General features: G+C 38.7%; 1 protein-coding gene across 1 annotated transcript in view; it reads left to right on the top strand.

The window, feature by feature from the left end:
* Window positions 1-18,036, top strand: part of PCSK5 (proprotein convertase subtilisin/kexin type 5) — a 254,875-nt gene that overhangs the window by 14,638 nt on the left and 222,201 nt on the right. Inside the window, exon 2 of the mRNA XM_035891730.1 lies at window positions 12,423-12,527. Coding sequence (XP_035747623.1) covers window positions 12,423-12,527 — 105 coding nt within the window. The remainder of the gene's footprint in view (window positions 1-12,422; window positions 12,528-18,036) is intronic.

The following is an 18,036-nucleotide window of genomic DNA, read 5'->3' as shown; positions in this document are numbered from 1 at the left end:
GTATCTTTAGATCCTGTCAGAGAGAGAATTTTTTTGTTTTCATACAATTAAAATTAGGACAGTATAAAATCCTCTCCAGAAACTACTCATATGAGTAGCTGTTCCTCAAGTTGTCTTACTAAAATCAGTGAGATTACATGCGGGTATGGAGACTGCTTATGTAAATAATGGGTACTGGAAAACCTTACTTTTACACAAAAAAGTATAAAATTTTGTACAGCTCTAGCATTAACCAAATAAGATAGGTGAATGTGCCAGCATCATGCTTGGCTCTGGACAAGTCGCATGCTTCTCTGTATTCGGTTAAGCATGTTGTACAGGGTGGAAGATCATCAGACTTTGATACAGTACAAAGTTGAGGACGTACGGTCTGGGTTCACTGTAAGAGAGCACTGGATTTAGTGCCTACACGCACCACATAGATGAACTTAACTCAGTCCTAGATATTCCCATGAGTCACTTCTTTATTACTCTTCAGTAAATTATATTGATGATAGAGGAGGAAATTGCTTAAATCAAGTCTCATGAGAAAGTCAGTTAAATGAAAACATTGTATTTACTATGACCAATAAGAGCTGAATTCAGATTTGTAAGACAAAGTACAGTGTGAAAAGGTTTATTGCTGGCAATATAAATGTTCACTGGAAACAGTATGACTACTGTAGGTCACAGCATTAGTCATTTTGAATGTTATAAACTCTTTTGCTATGAATGTGCTTAAGAGTTTTATATTGATGTTTAAATAACTGTATAGAGATATAACAGTATATCTAACTTGGTGCCCAGTTCTTAAATCTTTTACTCATACAATTAACCCCATTAGATTTGATTGCCCTTGATTTATGCTTCTTAAATTCCATTAGCTTCAACGGAGTTATTTCTGATTTATGGTTTTGTAAATGAGAAGGGACTTGATCCCACTGAGACTGGGCAGCTGTTTACAAGTTTCAGGACAGGGACGATGGTTATTAAATTTTTCATGATCAAGATTTAAAAGGAAATTAATATGAACATTCTTTGCTGTGAAACTTTTCTTGCTGTAGTTTGTTAAAAAATAAACCCTATTTCTTAACTACACTTCAAACTGTTTGCATGATTGAAATAGCAGTGTCAGAACTTTGTCAAGCTTCATTCTTATGCTTTATTATAATTACATATCAGAGAGTACAGATTACAAAGAAATAATAATCCTTAGAGTCTGGAGTAGCTAATAATGTATGGAATATGGCAGTTCTGTTTGCTACTTAAATAAACATTCATCATACTGCACGAGTATCCATCCTCGTTCTCTCATCATTTTACATTTGTTCAGTGGTACAACATGAAATACGCTTGGAAGTCAATAAAACAGTGACAAAGCTAATTTCAGGTGATGCAGAGTATTATTTAGATATTTTAAATTACAGAGTCGTGAGTTAGGAAAGGGAAGAAAACATTTCAGAAAGCAGTGGCAATTTATTTGACCCCTCAAAATGTTAAAGGTATTTGTTTCCTATTCAATAGCTTCATTATGGGGGCGATTTACCAAAACAAGCATTACCATATTGCCTAACAGCTTCTTTGCAGATAGAAACAACATTTGTTATGGCTTGAACTTGCAATGCATTATGACTGTGTTGAAGTCACTTGAAATATTGCAGAGGTTAAGTTTGTTTGTACACCAGAAAATGAATACGCTTTGTTATACTCATTTTTACTTGCAGAAATAAGGTGGTGACTCATTTGGCTTCACAAAAAGGGGCATGAACTACCAGTTTGCATTGCACTGCTTTCTGTATTGAAAAGAAACAATAGAAAAGATTAACGGGAATGAAGGCAGTAATTGATTTCCTTTTGAGAATTTTCATGAAATGTGTAATGTTGCCCCAGAACTGCAAACCTACGGTCACAGGTTGCTGAGCAACCTTGCATTGCTTTATTTGATAGGGACATGAACTTGCCAATTGCTGTGATGCCTCCTTAGGCGAAGCTCACAGTGACACTGGGGTTGCAATTATTAATATCCATTGTCGTACTTGAACTGTAACATTTTGCAACAGATGTGGAAACGGCTTCCTTCACCATCTCCCACCAAGTCTTGTAAGCTAATATATCTGTTGGAAGATGAAACCTGCACATCATAGAAATACCTTCCCTTTGCCCCATAATTAAGGTCTCTGTGTTCATTAATTTTCAGCTACTCTTTTGAATATTGTTCTAATAGTCACAACCTGTTTATCAGCCCTAGAGAGGAAGTGGATGAAGCTTTTCCTTACCGACTTTAATAGAAAGATTTCAAGTACTATAGCAAGATTTTTTTCAATTTAATGTTTGAACAATCAACATAGTGTCAGGATATCTTCCACTCCTCACATTTTATTCATTCTTAACTTCACTGAGGGCATGTTTGTATGCCCTCGTCTCTGGGGAGGTGGTACCAAGCGGCAAGTGTTCGGAGGGTACTGATAGGCAGCAGAGTTCAGATTCAAGGAAGGCTGCCAGCTTTTGGCCTCCCATAAAGATTGATGCATGTTCCTGTTCTCAGAGCTGCCACAGAGAAAGGTAGGGCCCAAGCTCAGGCGCTACTTCTGTCATAATTTTTGGAAGGAATATGTACTTACTGTGGTCTCATGTAACCTGTGGCATATAAGGCCCAATTCTTTTCACTGCTCAACCCTGTGGGGCTCAAACATCATTTTCACCTGGTCTTTATTCAGGCAGCTTTTCATTGGCTTTGTTTACCTGATGGGTGTCTTTGGGTTTTCTCTTTCTACAATTTGGCTTGAGTGTTCTTTTTTTCCTGAACTTTTAGAAGTAGCTTTGTTTGTAATTAAATATGATCAAAATGTATTTTTATATTGGAGAAAATCAGCTAACCTCCCCCTCCTTTCAGAACTCAATTTATAAGGCACAAAGATCTTCATTTCAATATCCACAGGATTTATACTAACATATAATCCCCCCCCAAAAGCCACAATCCTCTTTGGAAGGATTGTTCATCCTGTATAGTAGGGTAGATTAAATTAATAAATGTTAGTGTGATTTAGCCTGTATTAGAAAAAAGCTATGATACAGTTCTGATTTATATCTTTCTAATATCTGAACCTATTTTATAAATTCATATTACCTCCTGAGGCCTCTTTTATGACTTAATACTTTCCCATTCTTGAAAATATAGTTATACTAAAACGTAGTTGTGTTACGTGATGAAAACATTTTTTTGATGAAGCAAAACATTTTATGTTGCCATTTCATTGTTAGTTTTTTTCCCCAAGTAATTCCACATGTTAAGTAAGGTTACCAAGAGAGCACTAAGGTACTGGAAGCTCAAAAAGCAGAGTTTCATTTGCCAATATTGGTTTTAAAATACAGCTGTACAAAGTAACCTGTATGCAGGAAGCATGATCTAGTGCTGCTTAACCGCAGCCAGCAAGTAAGTGCCACCCAGCCCCTCGCTCACTCCCCCCCAGTGGGACAGGGGAGAGAATCAGAAAGGTAAAAGTAAGAAAACTTGTGGGTCGAGATAAAGGCAGTTTAATAGGGAAAGCAAAAGCCGCACATGCAAGCAAAGCAAAACAAGGAATTCATTCACCACTTCCCATGGGCAGGCAGGTGTTCAGCCATCCCCAGGACAGCAGGGCTCCATCACGCATAACGGTGACTTGGGAAGACAAACGGCATCTCTCCAAACATCCCCCCCTTCCTTCTTCTTCCCCCAGCTTTTACTGCTGGGTATGATGTCACGTGGTCTGGAATAGCCCTTTGCTCAGCTGGGGTCAGCTGTCCTGGCTGTGCCCCCTCCCAGCTTCTTGGGAGGGTGGGGTGGGGTGAGAAGCAGAAAAGGCCTTGACTCTGTGTAAGCCCTGCTCAGCAGTAACTAAAACATCCCTGGGTTATCAACACTTTTTTCAGCACAAATCCAAAACATAGCCCCATACTAGCTACTGTGAAGAAAATTAACTCTATCCCAGCCAAAACCAGCACATCTAGGAAGCTTTTTCCAATTTACCTGAACTTTGTAAAAGTTATACTCCAATTATGAGTCTCAGAGGAAACTTAATTTATGTTTATATTGCTCAGCATGTTTTATATTTAGAATAAAACATTTCTCTAATTAGAGAAGTAGAATTTTTGAAAATATTTTAGAATAAATCTAACTAGGAATTTAGAATTCTACATTTAAATTTATATTTTAATTTTAATTAAATTTTAGTTATATTTTAGTTATATTTTAGAATTGAGACTCTAAGTATGTTTAGATTATACTCTGGAATGCAGTAGAAAGCCTCAAGAAGAAAACCTATTAGGAAAAGTATTTTTATAGAGGTAATCCAAAATTAGATATACCAACTCCTGTAAAGAATTTCCACTGCAAATGGAAATGTTCTTTTTAACCTGCATTTTTACTTACAGTAGTGTTTTCTGAGAACTTTAAAGCTTCCGAACAGATACATAAAAATTCAAATTCACATTAAAATTTATGAAGTGACTTTGAAAAAATCTCAGCCTTGATATCAAATTAGAATGATATCAAGAATTATAATTGACCTCAGGATATTGTTACTTTTTTATTCTACTAACAAAGGCACATGGAAAGTTAAAAACTGCAGAGCTTATGTTTGTTTTTCCAGTGAAAGAGTTAATGTGCTACTTTATTTTTAAAGCAAAATACAGCAGCATGTAAGCAACAGCAGTGATGTTATCTGAAAAAACATAATGCAGAGCTACTTTATTTTAATGGGTCTGTTACTCATTTTTTGACATCAACTGTTTAAAAAGCCAAACTGTACTTTCCTAGCTCAAGGTAAGTGCCCAGACAAAATTTTTCCATTCAAATATCTGAAACACAAAGGAAAAATACAAAAGAAGTCTGGAGTGGCGCATGCTAATTGAGTAAGGTGATACATTTTTCTCCCCTTTTAAGCAGAAGGAATGTCAAGGGTAAGGTGGTCAAGTGTTAGCATGTTCCTACTATGTTAAGAGATACAACATGTTTTATTTCTTTGGAAACTGTGATGTTTCTGCTGCAATAGCCATGTGGTTTAATTTATCTGCCTGCTTTGGCATTTTGTTTATTTTTCATATGCAGGTGGTTCCGAAGGGAATCTCCTTTTTCTGGCTGAACTGTCCCATCCTCCAGATAAAATATTGAAAAAACTGAGCAAGCACTCTTGATTGCAGTGTAGGGTTTTTTCCATCTAGGAGACTCAAAAAATGTTTCAGGAAGGAGGGTTGCATTTAAGACGAAGCCCAACTTGTTCAGAGTGTCACTATTCAGGAATAGCAATGCTCTGCAGACATATCAGTTCCCTTAAAACAAACCTGAAGAGAAAGGAACATGAGAGAAGCAAAAATATGAACTGGCAAGTGAGGCTGTTCCTACCTCAAGCACACAGAGAGATGTTTTCACAACTTGGGCTGTTGAATTTCTGTTAGCTACTTGGGCTTAAAATAGAGCTGAGAACTGGGTTACTTGGGCATTTGAGCGTAGCTGGAATTCAAGCTTTTGGAATAGTCTGGGTTGTGTCTGAGATGACAATCTGTGTTCATACCACATTGCCTTGGTTCTGCTGTTGTTTCAAATTCTTTTAGTTAACTAAGTCTGGGCACACTAAAAGTGCACTTTTGTTCCCCATCTGGTAGTTATTCCTGTAATGTACAGATTCAGAGCCTCTGGTAATACAGAGACTAAACATCATTTTTTAGACTAGTCATCAGGGCAGTATTGTCCTGCTACTGCAGCTCAAGACAAGACTGTAGTGGTCCATACTGCTGATGGTTTCTTTTTTTTTTTTTTTTTTTTTTTTTTTTTAATGTTACCTGCCTGTAGTAATCCAAGAAGCTATTTTAACTCATGTAGGGTATCATCTCAACAGGGGTCTAGTAGAGAGCTTAAATCTGTGGATAGAGGCCTCTTCTTAAGAGTTGGAATTTAGGTTGGGGTTTAGGCTGAGTAAGGTCTGGAGGGCCTGTGCTTCTCTCTCCTAAATATTTCAGAAACTGATTTTTGTGAGAGACCCAAATTGTCCAAAACTGAAAGTGGTCCAATCTTTCACTTCACTGCAGTGTGCCATGTGTGGGCAAACCCACATTAACAATTTCTTGTCAATGACACCTAGTAGGTGAAAATCCCTGTTCTGATGACAAAAAACAATAAAAAAGCTTTTGATTAGAGGGTATATTTGGGAGAGAAAGAGCCTCCATGTCAATCTGCAGGTCAGATGGGGAGGAGCTCTGCAGCTATCCTCATGGTGGTTGTTCCTCCAGCCTGAGCATGATGGAGGTCTGTCAGTGCTGACCCATCAGTGGGGGTTTGGGCAAGAGAGATTAGCAAAGGGTGGTCAGTATTGCAGTATCTTACGGGGAAAAACCCACACCCCACCCTCCAGAAAACTCCAGTACACAGTTTTGCTGCTTGGAATACAAGTAAAGTTCAGGTTCCAGGTCTTGGATGAACATGTCCTTTCCAGATACAGGTGATTTAATTTGAGTAGGTCAGTGAACAGCTAACAGCCTCTCCAGGGCTTTCTTGCCCCTAAATGCTGAGATCAGAACCCTGGTTTTAAGATGTTTAATACTTCCTAAGTCTGGAGAACACAAGAAGGAAAGGGAGTACCAACTTTCTGTAGTATCAATGAACCTGTCTTCACCTGTGGACACTGTGGGGCCAACAAGGATCAGAATTAAGGGCTATGGGCTCACCTCCTTCATGCTCATTAGAGAGTGGTGTGTGTTGAAGGACCGTGAGTGGTATTGTAACCTGTGTCAACATTTGGTTCTGTCAAAACGCTTTGTGATACGATGTTGGCTTCACTGGCATTTAGTGCAGGGAAGAAAGCTCTGGCAATAGCAACACATTCTGTTTCAACCTTTTCAGAAAGAAACATTTTCATTTTTGCTCTGAAACATCATTTCCAGTGTACTTGGTATAATGTGACAACATTTTAAACATTTTAAAGTTTGAGATGAAGTGATTTTTTAAAATGATTTCATGATAGTAAACCTGATAAGCTTTCTTCATCTTTCTGTTCTTGGTATTTCCTTCTGTCAAGGGCTTTAGCACTTGGAAATTTATTGCAATTCTGAAAGAAATGAAGGGTCCAATCTTCAGCCCCATGTGAAATACGTTGCGGTACCTATTTATAATGTTTTACGTCCCAGGTCTGCACAGGGATAGCAGATCTATGCTTCTTTGACTCTTCTAGCATTTCATAGAGTTCAGAACCAGCTTTGGACCTGTCCTGCCTTCATTTCCCAATCCATTTAGGACCAAAGTCATTAAAGACTGGAGAAACAGGGACCCTTACAATATATCCACCAATTCACCAACTCAACAGTATAATGTTTTCCGTTCAGCCCAGTTGGAGAAGCTTACTTTACAGCCAGATGTCTAGATGATTCTTCTTTTTAAGAAAAGTTTATTTACTAGATAAGAAACTGTTGGTAAGGCATCTCTTGGGTTCCTTCCCATTAGCTTGAATGACTTATGTTCTGCTACATGGAAGTTTCAGTTGTCGTTTCAGAGCTTAGTTGGATATGTCAGTTTGCAGATGTAGATTAATTCATTCAGTAATTATGTCCTAAATTATCTTAATATTGCCTTAGACTATAAAACTACATATGGAAGAGATATTTTCCAAGGACAAGCCTAGAAAGTTTGGCTCTTGTTTCATATTATCTTTAAAATTCACACATTTTCTCAGCTTTAAATAGAAAGTAAGAACTAATAAATGTAAAAATAATGTAAATATGCAGATGCTTTGGTTTTCTGGGATTTCACTGTGATATTGTAGGATTGTTACTTCCAGGAATTATTTCATCCTTGAATAAACACAGTATGGTACTATTACAATATGTGTATATGCCTATTAAAAATGTTCAGTGATGAAGATTACTTCTAAAGAGAGTAAGTCTCCCCTGTCCCCACCATCCATTCTCCTTGCTTTTGGCCAGGCAATTCCTCAGGAATGTTTCTCTATTTCTTTTCAAAGAAATCAGGTCCTCCAGGTCAAAAAAGAGATTACAAAGATTTCCCAAGGATAAAACAGTTAAATTGCCATCAGTCTCTAAGGTAGTTAGCTCTGCAGACTAGTGTTTCTGTCTTTGCATTGCTTTTCCTCTGAGAGTGCCTCTAAGACCTGGTAGTTAAAAGTATAAAAACCAATTTAACAAGAATATCCATAATGATAAGTTTTATTGTGCTATATTTCCATGGTTTAACTGTTCTCCAAGTGGTCCAAGGATTTGGAAGGTCTAAGTAAATTCCCATTAAGGGAAAAGCGGGCAATATAATTTTTAATAGCACTGGTGTTACCTTACTGTGAGAGGCACTAGCAGTTAGTGAATATGAATTAAATTTCATTTAAAATATTTGGAATCCTTTTATTTCGTTGACATTTATGAACTAAAGCTGTAGATCTCACCACTTTAATTTATTATTATTATTAATAATTGTTATTATCTGAAAGCTGATGGTGCCTGGAAGATGCGGCATTGCAATTACCACACTTAATTCTAAGGGCTTAGTTCTGCCTCGTGAGCCCAAGATCTCAGGGGAAGTACAGCTGTCAAGCATTACAAAGCCTCAGGCTATCCCCCTTTGGCTGAAAGGTAGAGCATGTAGATCCCTGCAGTCTCTTCTGTGGGTGGGTAGTGCTGCTAAACTGTAGGACCTCCAGGAGTGCGGTTAGGTCATCTCCTAAATTTGCTCTTTTTAATGCCCTCAGAGGGGTCAGCTAGAGTTCATCTGTAGTAAGTAAATAAATAAAAATCCTCAAACTAGAGCAAGACAAGTCACAGAGAATTGGGGGATATTGAGATCTGTGTAGCACAAAACAGGACAGATGTTTGTTTTCCCTAAAATGTGACCTTTATGCAGTTCTGTGCAGCGGCAAAATACACTTACCTGCTTGAGCTGTGTCTTTTCAGTAATGTGTGTTCTTGGTTAGACACATGCACACATAGAGTAGTAGATTTCTAATTCACCCTGAAGACAGCAAGGTCCGTAAAAGGTTTGTAAACTTTGTAGAGTACTCTTGTATGGTGAACATGCACTTTACTGGTCTCTGAGGACTTCAGGAGGAAGAGTAACATCACTTTCCAGTAGTTAGCACTTCAACCGTGTTTGAGGCTTTTGATGACTCCAGGAAACATCCAGGAAGGGAGTGATTACACCCCTTTGTCGCAAGGAAGCATGTCATTACCTGCATTGGTGCTAACCCTGGCACCAAATTTCAGTGGTTGATATAAATGATAATTCAAAAAGGGCGCAACAGTAGCCTGATGCTGAGGGACACTCAATGTGCTGCAGGCTGTTAAACTCAGAATAAACTCTAGTTAATGTAGTCAAAAGTGATGCAATAGAACAGAAAATCTTAGTTGGAAGTGGCCTACAACAGTCATCTACTCCAACTGCCTGAGCACTCCAGAGCTGACCAAGTTAAAGCATGTTGTTAAGGGCATTATCCAAATGCCCATTAAACACTGACAGCCATGGGGCATTGACCACCTCTCTAGGAAGCCTGTTTGAGTGTTTGACCACCCTCTTGGTAACGAAATGCTTCTTCATGTCCAGTCTAAATCTCCCCTGGTGCAGCTTTGAACCGTTCCCACACATCTTATCACTGGATCCCAGGGAGAAGAGCTCAGCACCTCCCTCTCCATTTCCCCTCCTTGGGAAGCTGTGGAGAGCAATGAGGTCGCTCCTCAGCCTCCTTTTCTCTAAACCAGACAACCCCTGATTCCTCAGCTGCTCCTCACAGGACATGCCTCCCAGCCCTTCCACCAGCTTTGTTGCCCTCCTTTGAATGCAATCAGGTGCCCCTCAACATCGTTCTTAAATTGTGGGGCCCAGAACTGCGCACAGTAGTAGAGGTGAGGCTGCACCAATTCTGAATACAGTGGGATAATCTCCTCTTTTGGCCGGCTGGTGATGCTGTGTTTGATGCCCCCCAGGGTGTGGGTTGCCCTCCTGACTGCCAGGGCACGCTTCTGGCTCACCCTGAGCCTGCTGCTGACCAGCACCCCCAGGTCCACTCCTCTCCCAATTTATACTTGTGCCCAGTGTTACTCCATCCTAGGTGCAGAATCCAGCATTTCAACTTGTTACATTTCCTCCATTAATCATAGCCCAGTGCTCCAATCTATCCAGTTCCCTCTGCAAGGCCTCCTGTCCCTCAAGAGGGTCAACAGCACCTCCCAGTTTGGTATCATCAGCAATCCTGCTAATGGTGTATTCACCACCTACATCCAGATCCTTGGTAAATATATTGAACAGAACTGGACCTGGAATTGGGCCCTGAGGAACACTGCTGGTGACCAGTCGCCAGCCAGATACAGCACCAGTCACTACAACACTTCAAGCTCTGCCCTTCAGCCAGTTCTTCACCCAGCGCATTGTGAATTCACTCATCCCACAGTTGGACAATGTGTCCAGAGGGCTGCTGTGAGGAATAGTATCAAAAGCCTTACTAAAATCCAGAAAAACTAAATCCACCACCTTCCCTTCAGCCACTAGACTTGTGATCTTATCATTGAAAGATATCAAATTAGTTAAACAGGACTTTCTCTTTGTGAACCCATGTTACTTGTGCCTGAATTGTATTGTTCTTTAAATGCCTTTCAGCAATACCCAGTATAATCTTCTCCATAATTTTTCCGTGAACTGAGGTTAGCCTAACAGATCTGTAGTTTCCTGGGTCTTCCCTCTCGCCCTTTTTGTAGATTGGAATAACATTGGCTAAATTCCAGGCAGCAGGGACCTCCCCAGAAGGCTCAGTGTCCTGCAGCTCTTTGACGTGTCCACAAGAAGACTTCCTCAAATATGTTTACAGAGGATTTATTCATAGGCATGCATGTGGAGATGTGAGACCAGGCTGATCCATGCTAGAGTAGCACCACTTCAGCTGGAGTTGCCTTTCAATGAGAAGGCAGCATGAAAATTATTATCACAGTGCTAATATGCTTTAATTAGGCTTAATCAAAACAATTCCTATTTATATTTATGATAAACTAACTTGGTTTAACTGAATGTTTCAGTATTTGACTTAAACTAAACATAAGTTGTTCTTCCTGAAATGAAGACATCAATGGACCAACTGCACAGAGTGGGATTAGTATCTTAGACCCTGTTGCAGTTTCCCCCATTAGGTGAATTCATTTAAATTGTTGATATTTTTCTTCCAAAAAGGTTTTCCATCATTCCTATGTGCTGTTTATATCTTTAAATTTTTAAGTGCTCCTTGAGAATAATAGTCTTCTATCTTCTTAGTCTATTTTGATATTTTCTCAAGATTTTTGTTTTCTAATATTCTAAAAGCATATTCTTGGAGTTCTTCAATGGCTTATTTCCAGTTCTCTTTGAACCTTTACTGTTAAACTTTCAAGTTTCCTACACATGTATCCTTATAGATGCAAATTCACAATACTGGGTTTTTTTTAAGATTAGAGTTTTCGAGTGTTGCTCCACCCTCTCTGAGGATTTCATGGTTATTTGTAAAACCAAGCCTGTTTTCTGAGGTCACTTTGAGTTTCACTTTGAAATGACAGTAAGGTCAGTTGTCCCTTTTTCGCTCATCATTAAGGAACTTTTAACTGAATTATTAAGTGTCTTACAAGATTGCAGTGCAATAGAAGGTCAAATTCCAAATGAGTTGGAAGGACATTCTTCCTAAAGACAAGAAGGCTGAATGTTTGTTTATAGGTGTGTGAAACTAAAGTTTCAAGTTACGAATGTTTAGATATTAATTACTCTGGAAAGGAAGGTTTCTTTGTCAAATTGTGAAGGCTCTCTTAGTTTAATATTTACAATGCTGCTGTGTACTGGTGGGATGAATAAGAAGTATTTTATTGTACTGTTTTGATATTTGCAATTTTGCATGAGTTGATTTTGTACTTCGAGCTAGTCATTATCCTATGAAGTTACCATTTCCATGTTTCTTCTGCTTCTTTCTTGCCCATATTTGGCAGAAAGAGAAGCCTGTTCCTGTTGTATAGTCTGATGCTGTGAATGTCCTTTTTATAATTTAATTATATAAATAACCAAATCTAGCGTATTTTACAATGCATTTCCTTAAGCAAAATAGATGGAATGCTTTTTAATAACCATATAGCCATTTGATGATTTTTATACTTGCCAATCGAAGACAGTTTGGATATAGATTGATATAGAATTACTTAAAGTGCTGCATATAAATTAAACATTAAAAAGGTAGATACAGCCAGACTAAGCAGCTCAATTATAATCTTTGGTTATGCAGTTACTGCCTCAAGGACACTCCATCCATTTCATATCATATGTCCTTCTTTTGAAAGATGATCGGTGGGTTCAAGTAACATTTCAGCACACAGGAAACTGCATAATTTATAGACTTAGAAATGAAAAACATAAAACTGCTTTTCATAAATTAAATCTCCCTCTCTTTTTCTCTTCTCTCCCCTTACAGATTGGAACACTGAAGGATTACTACCACTTCTACCATAGTAAAACAATTAAAAGGTCAGTTCTCTCAAGTAGAGGTATCCACAGCTTCATTTCAATGGAACCAAAGGTAAGAAAATCCACCTACGTGTCTGAGGCGAAAGCCTTTGCATTTTTTATATGAAATATCATACCAGAGGACATTCACCTGAATGGTATATAGCATTACAAGAACTGACACACTATCTCTTCGCTAAGGTTCTGCTTCCCATTAAAACGAAGTGAAGACAATACCATGCTATTAAGTATGTGCTATTCTTGGAACGTAAGTTCCAACATTATTCATGGAGGAGTACAGGAATTTTGTTAACGCACTAATCACTGTGCTGTGCTTCTCTGCAAAACCACATGTGTAACATTCATGTCTGCAGATCTTCTTCTGTAAATCAACCAGCTTTCAGAATGGAGATGAGCAATGCGGGATGTTACGATGTTCAGAGAAAAGGTTCTGCTTTTTGCTGATTTTTTTCTGGACTTGGTGTATGAGGGATTAAAATGAGAATGCTTTTCTCTGTGGTCCTTTTGGCAGTTCCTACTGATGCAATTTTAAGAGCTGCTTGAAAAATGGTGTCATATCTTTGGAGTATATACTGTAATAGGTAACTGTCAATGTAATTTAAATACTGATTTATAGTTAAGTATAATATTGTCTTGTATCTGTACCCAAGACACACTTTTGTTTTAATCCTTTAATTTCAGTGGTTAGTAGCTTTATCGCTGACTGTAGCATTGGATTTCCCCTGGTTTTCTTTTAGAAAGGAAGTTTGGAGAGGATCCCATTGGCTTTTTTATGCTGTTCATGTAATCTAGTCTCACCAATAAACTCCCAAGTCCCTGTTGTTTTTCAGTGGTGGTGACAGAGTCAAGCTTTTTTTAAGTCCTTGGATGATAACTGTTGCCTGTGAAGGATTTGTCAGGTTTTACTTGACAAATAATTTATGAGAAGTAAAAGTTACCAGTAAAAGACAATTTGAATACTGTAGACGTACAGTGTACAAGTTGAGCATCATACAGGAATACTTCTGCAGTCTGGAAAGCCATATCTAGGGCTGAAGCTCCTCTTGAGGATGGGACAAGACTAGGGAAGTGCACACAAGGCGTGTTCACCCCTTTGTTGGTAGGCCTGAACTGCTTAACCCTTTAAGAGCACCAGCAGCTCTGTTGAGCAGCGTATTTGGGGGATTAGTACAAACACGATCAGGGCCCAAATCTCTGTTCCCACAAGTGCTGAGATTCACCATTCAAACAAGGAGCACTGCACTTAGAATAGGCAATACTGCAAAAGGAAGGGAAAGTGTTCACACATCTGTGTCAGTCCTCACTCTTCCCTGTGTGCACGGAGGGGGAGCGATTTACACACAAATGCACGAGTTCACATGCATGTACCACCATAAACTTTGCTGTTACATCCAGCTTCCAGATACCCCTTCTGCACCTCTGGCAGCCAGTTCAGACTACTGTGGCCAGGATCATGAGGGACTCTAAGGCAGAGCACAGCAGAAAATCACAGCTGTCATTTATTTCCCAGTGCTTTCCATGTTATGCCATTTAGGACTTGTCCCCAATTGGTGCCGCTGCTGGTACAGAGTTTCTGAATTATTGGTAAATACCGCTTTAATATCGAGAAACTCTAGTGAAGGTTGTGCAAGGTACTCAACCCTGTCAATGATGCTGTACCCAAAGAGAAGCCGACAGTCTAATACTTAGATCTGGCAAAAGTGTTTGTGATTGACTTTGTGACTACTCCTCTGAACCTCGGCTTGGGAATTCTTGTGTGGCTGCGGACATGTCAGTATACAGACATGTATTTGTAGAATAAAGGCCAGTGTGTCTTGAGTGTGTATAACATCTAATGATTATTAAAGCAGACTGGAAATTTAATTGTATTATATAAGCTGGACCTTTTAAAAACAAAAGTTTTAATCTTAAATTGCACACATTGCATGGCTGTCAGAATTTTAAAAGACCAGTACTATATTCTATTATATTTATGAGTGTGACTGTATCTAATGCCAATATTTGCAGCAGATTAGATGGCATGTGTATTTGTGAACAAAGGAACACTGAGGTTTGTTTACTTTCCAAATCATTTAATGGTAGTTTACTTAATGCTTAAAATCCTTTCTGTGTAACATGCACACACAATTAACTTGATCTGTGCTTGCTTCAGATGTGGATCACTAATTTGCTCCTTTATGAAATTTTAAATGATGGAATTTTTGAGTGGTAATTAATTATGTAAATAATCTGCATATAATGGGGGAACCATTATGAAATCTGGTATTTGTTTGGATAGTGTTTGATTTCACTGTGTGAATGCACAGGGAAAAATACATTAGTAATATAAAATCTTGCTATTGTGGATTTCAATTAATGAATTGCTTTGAAGATCTTTGGCTTGATTTTTTTCTTCTGGAAAAGCCTCTTCACACTGTTACAAACTATGAATAGATCCAACAGGGAACTTAAACTGAAGACATATGGATTATACATTTTGACAAATTCCTCAGCATTAACCAAACATTACTCTGTATTTAGATGAAAAGATAAAGGATATGCAGTGTAACATGATTTTGTCCATTATCATCCACATCCTTGCCTAGCAATGTTACATGTTGTCATTTAGAGATGAAATGGATTAAGTAGTTTTAGGAAGAGATGCCCAAATGAGGCTTTAATGTCCCTAACATAGATCGTCATGTAGAAAATTTGAAACATAGCTGTATCCATAGCACTTTTTCTAGGTCTGTGTATAGTTACATGGTGCTTCCTATGTGTTGATGGAAAAACAAAGAAGCATGAGGAGTTTGTGGATTAAAAGCAAAGATTAGTACTATACATCAAAATTAAGTGTTGAATGAAATCTATTACAGAGGTTTCTGGTCTCTCCAGCTGATGTGCTGCCTGTGGTTGGCCTTTGGCAGGGGTCAATGAAAGCACCATACCATGAAGCAAGAGCCTTTTTTAGCTCAATAGAGTTTGCTCAGTGGAGTTATTTTGGTGATGCTACAATGCATGAAATAATGGGAGCAGGAGCAAAAAGGAAGTGGGAAGATGGGCTGAATCAGTCCATAGCTGAAAGGTGTCAAGAAGCTCTAATTCAACTATTAAATAGCTGAGTTTATTGTTGGTAGGCTCTCTGTTGAAATCAGACTATTACAGCCGTTCCAGGGGTGGGAATAAAGAGCTGTGGTGCACCTCTGGGTTTGCCACAGTGGTGAGATGAAGAGTCACAAAGTGGAAAAAATTGCAAAGAATGATTGCAACCTCAGTCTGTGACTCTGACTTTACATCAATATGAACCATGAGGAAAATCAGGTGGAGCTTTTCTATCACTGAAGAGATTGCAGTTCCAATGAAATGTCAGAGTTGAAGCGTCTATGCATGACAATAATACATAGAAGTTAAATGGACGGTATAGATGAGAAATCTGTCTTTTTGTACTGAACTATTAGGTGAAATGAAGAGTTTGTAGTGAAGGGCTGTGATAATGAAATTTGTGACTCATATGGTGAAAAATATCCCACAGAATCAAGTGGCATAAATAGAAAGGCGATAATCCTAGAAGAACACAATTCTTGAGGTAATAAAAGGCAGCTTTAAGACTGATAATATATTCAAATTGAGGTACATACGAACTAAAGTTTTTTTCTGCTTCGCTCATGAGGTCCCCAGTGCTTTGCATCACAGTGGAGACCTGAAAAAGACAGGTGGCCCATAGCAATGCTCAAAAATGTAAAGTTAATAATTCTAGTTCCTGTAAAGTGTCACATTTACTAATGGGGAAAACATTTTACAGTATTAGCATTTGTTTATCAATCTCAACTAAGATGACATCTCAACTTTTTTTAATTTTAATTAATTTTAGGTAGGTCTATTTGGGGTTTGAACTCCTGGTTGATGGGTCAGGTTCACTCATCTTTTAGAAACTGAGAGATTTCAGTCTCACTTCCACTGAAATAAGAAGTAAAGCTACCTAATTTCAGCAAGATACTGTGCTTGACCAGGATTTTGCAGAAGTGTCATTCATGACTTTGTCACCTCTGCTCAAGGATCAGAATACGTGGGGAAACATTACCCCAGACATTGACATTTTACCCAGCCTCACCTAACCACCCACAGAACAGATCTGTATGACCTGATGGTACAAAAATGTTAGTACGGGACGGTGGGGTGGGGATTTTTACCTTTGCCATAGCAAGCTGAACAGAACTGGTGGTAGCAGCATGTAAAATGCTGGCAAGCATGTCTTGTGTGAGACAACACCAAATGATCTGGGATGCCTTCAGAGGATAGGAAAGTAATGCCAGAATCCCACCCTTATTTCTGGTAGGACACTGTGGATGTTCATGAGAGAGCAGAGAAGACCAGAACTGTAGCAGCCACAAGTAAATGTTTCATCATGTTGCTATGTAGTTAACACCAGTTCATATTGCTAAATAATATCCTTGGTTGATAGGGGAGATAGATGTAGGGGAAAAGATGGATTTCACCACAAGGTGATGGTCTTGCTTTGGCAAGGAGTATGCCACTACTTTTGGAGTGTGCCTTTGGGAAACACATTTGATTACTCTGGGCCAGGCTGTATATTGCAAGTAGAGAGGAGAGTTAAAATTTTCAGTGGGAAGAAGATCATCGTCAAGTTCTGTTTTCCAATTATTTATGAATTTAAGTGTTCCAAGATTGCAGTATGAGGTTGAGTAAGGAGAAAATAAAACTTCAAACAATTTGGATTTAATGTAGGGGGCACAAAATTCAGGAATGAAGAATGTTATTACAGTACTAAAATCCCAGGCTTTTAAAAGCCACTGGCATCGTGGACTTGGAGAAATTCAGATGAGAATGTTGTTATCAGTAAGGTTGTGTTTCATATTGGCAATGCTAAGTGCTAAGCTGTTAAACCTCATTAGTGAACAAAAAGATTTTGTTAGCCAAATAGAATAACACAACAGTTAAACACTGGAACCAGGTGAGTTACTGATGCCTGCCTGGGTAGTCATAATCTGTACAAGCACTCAGAGGACAAAGAATCAGTACTACTGTACTCGGTTGCAAAGTAATAGGAACTGTCATACTGCCTTCCATGTTCAGAGTTTGGCTGGAGGTTTAAGTAGTTATTAAGTAATGCAATATTTACCACTGTGGACCCTTTATTTAATTGCCTCAGAAAGCTTTTACATGAGCAATCCTTCCATTTTTAGCTTAGTCAAAATCAAGAATCCGACTTGCTATTTCCAAGGAGCCTGTCTCTGGGTGAGTTAGAACATGAGCTGAATCATGGTGTGTGAGAGGGCATAGCAATGCCTCCCTTTAGCACCTGCCTCCAGAATATTAAAAAGTTTCATGTAAACATGAGCAAATAGTCCTACAACTTGGACCTTTTTTTAGGACTTTTTGAGATACGAAGTTGCTGTTCACTGACAAAGACCTGCATTAGACCCTGCTGTAATTACTGTTGTTCTAACCGCTTGTCGCGGTGTTTTAGAGTTTGCACAAAGTGGCTGGTATTTTGTTTGCTTAATGGTGATCGAAATCTGTACTTACAGTCACAGACTTAAAGTCTGTGTTTCTTCAGCAGG

The sequence above is a fragment of the Egretta garzetta genome, unplaced genomic scaffold, assembly GCF_000687185.1.
Source record: "Egretta garzetta isolate BGI_Z169 unplaced genomic scaffold, ASM68718v1 scaffold353, whole genome shotgun sequence".
In the NCBI taxonomy this organism is placed as follows: Eukaryota; Metazoa; Chordata; class Aves; order Pelecaniformes; family Ardeidae; genus Egretta; species Egretta garzetta.
The sequence above is the reverse complement of the archived record's forward strand: the minus strand, read 5'-3'. Positions and strand labels throughout refer to the sequence as shown.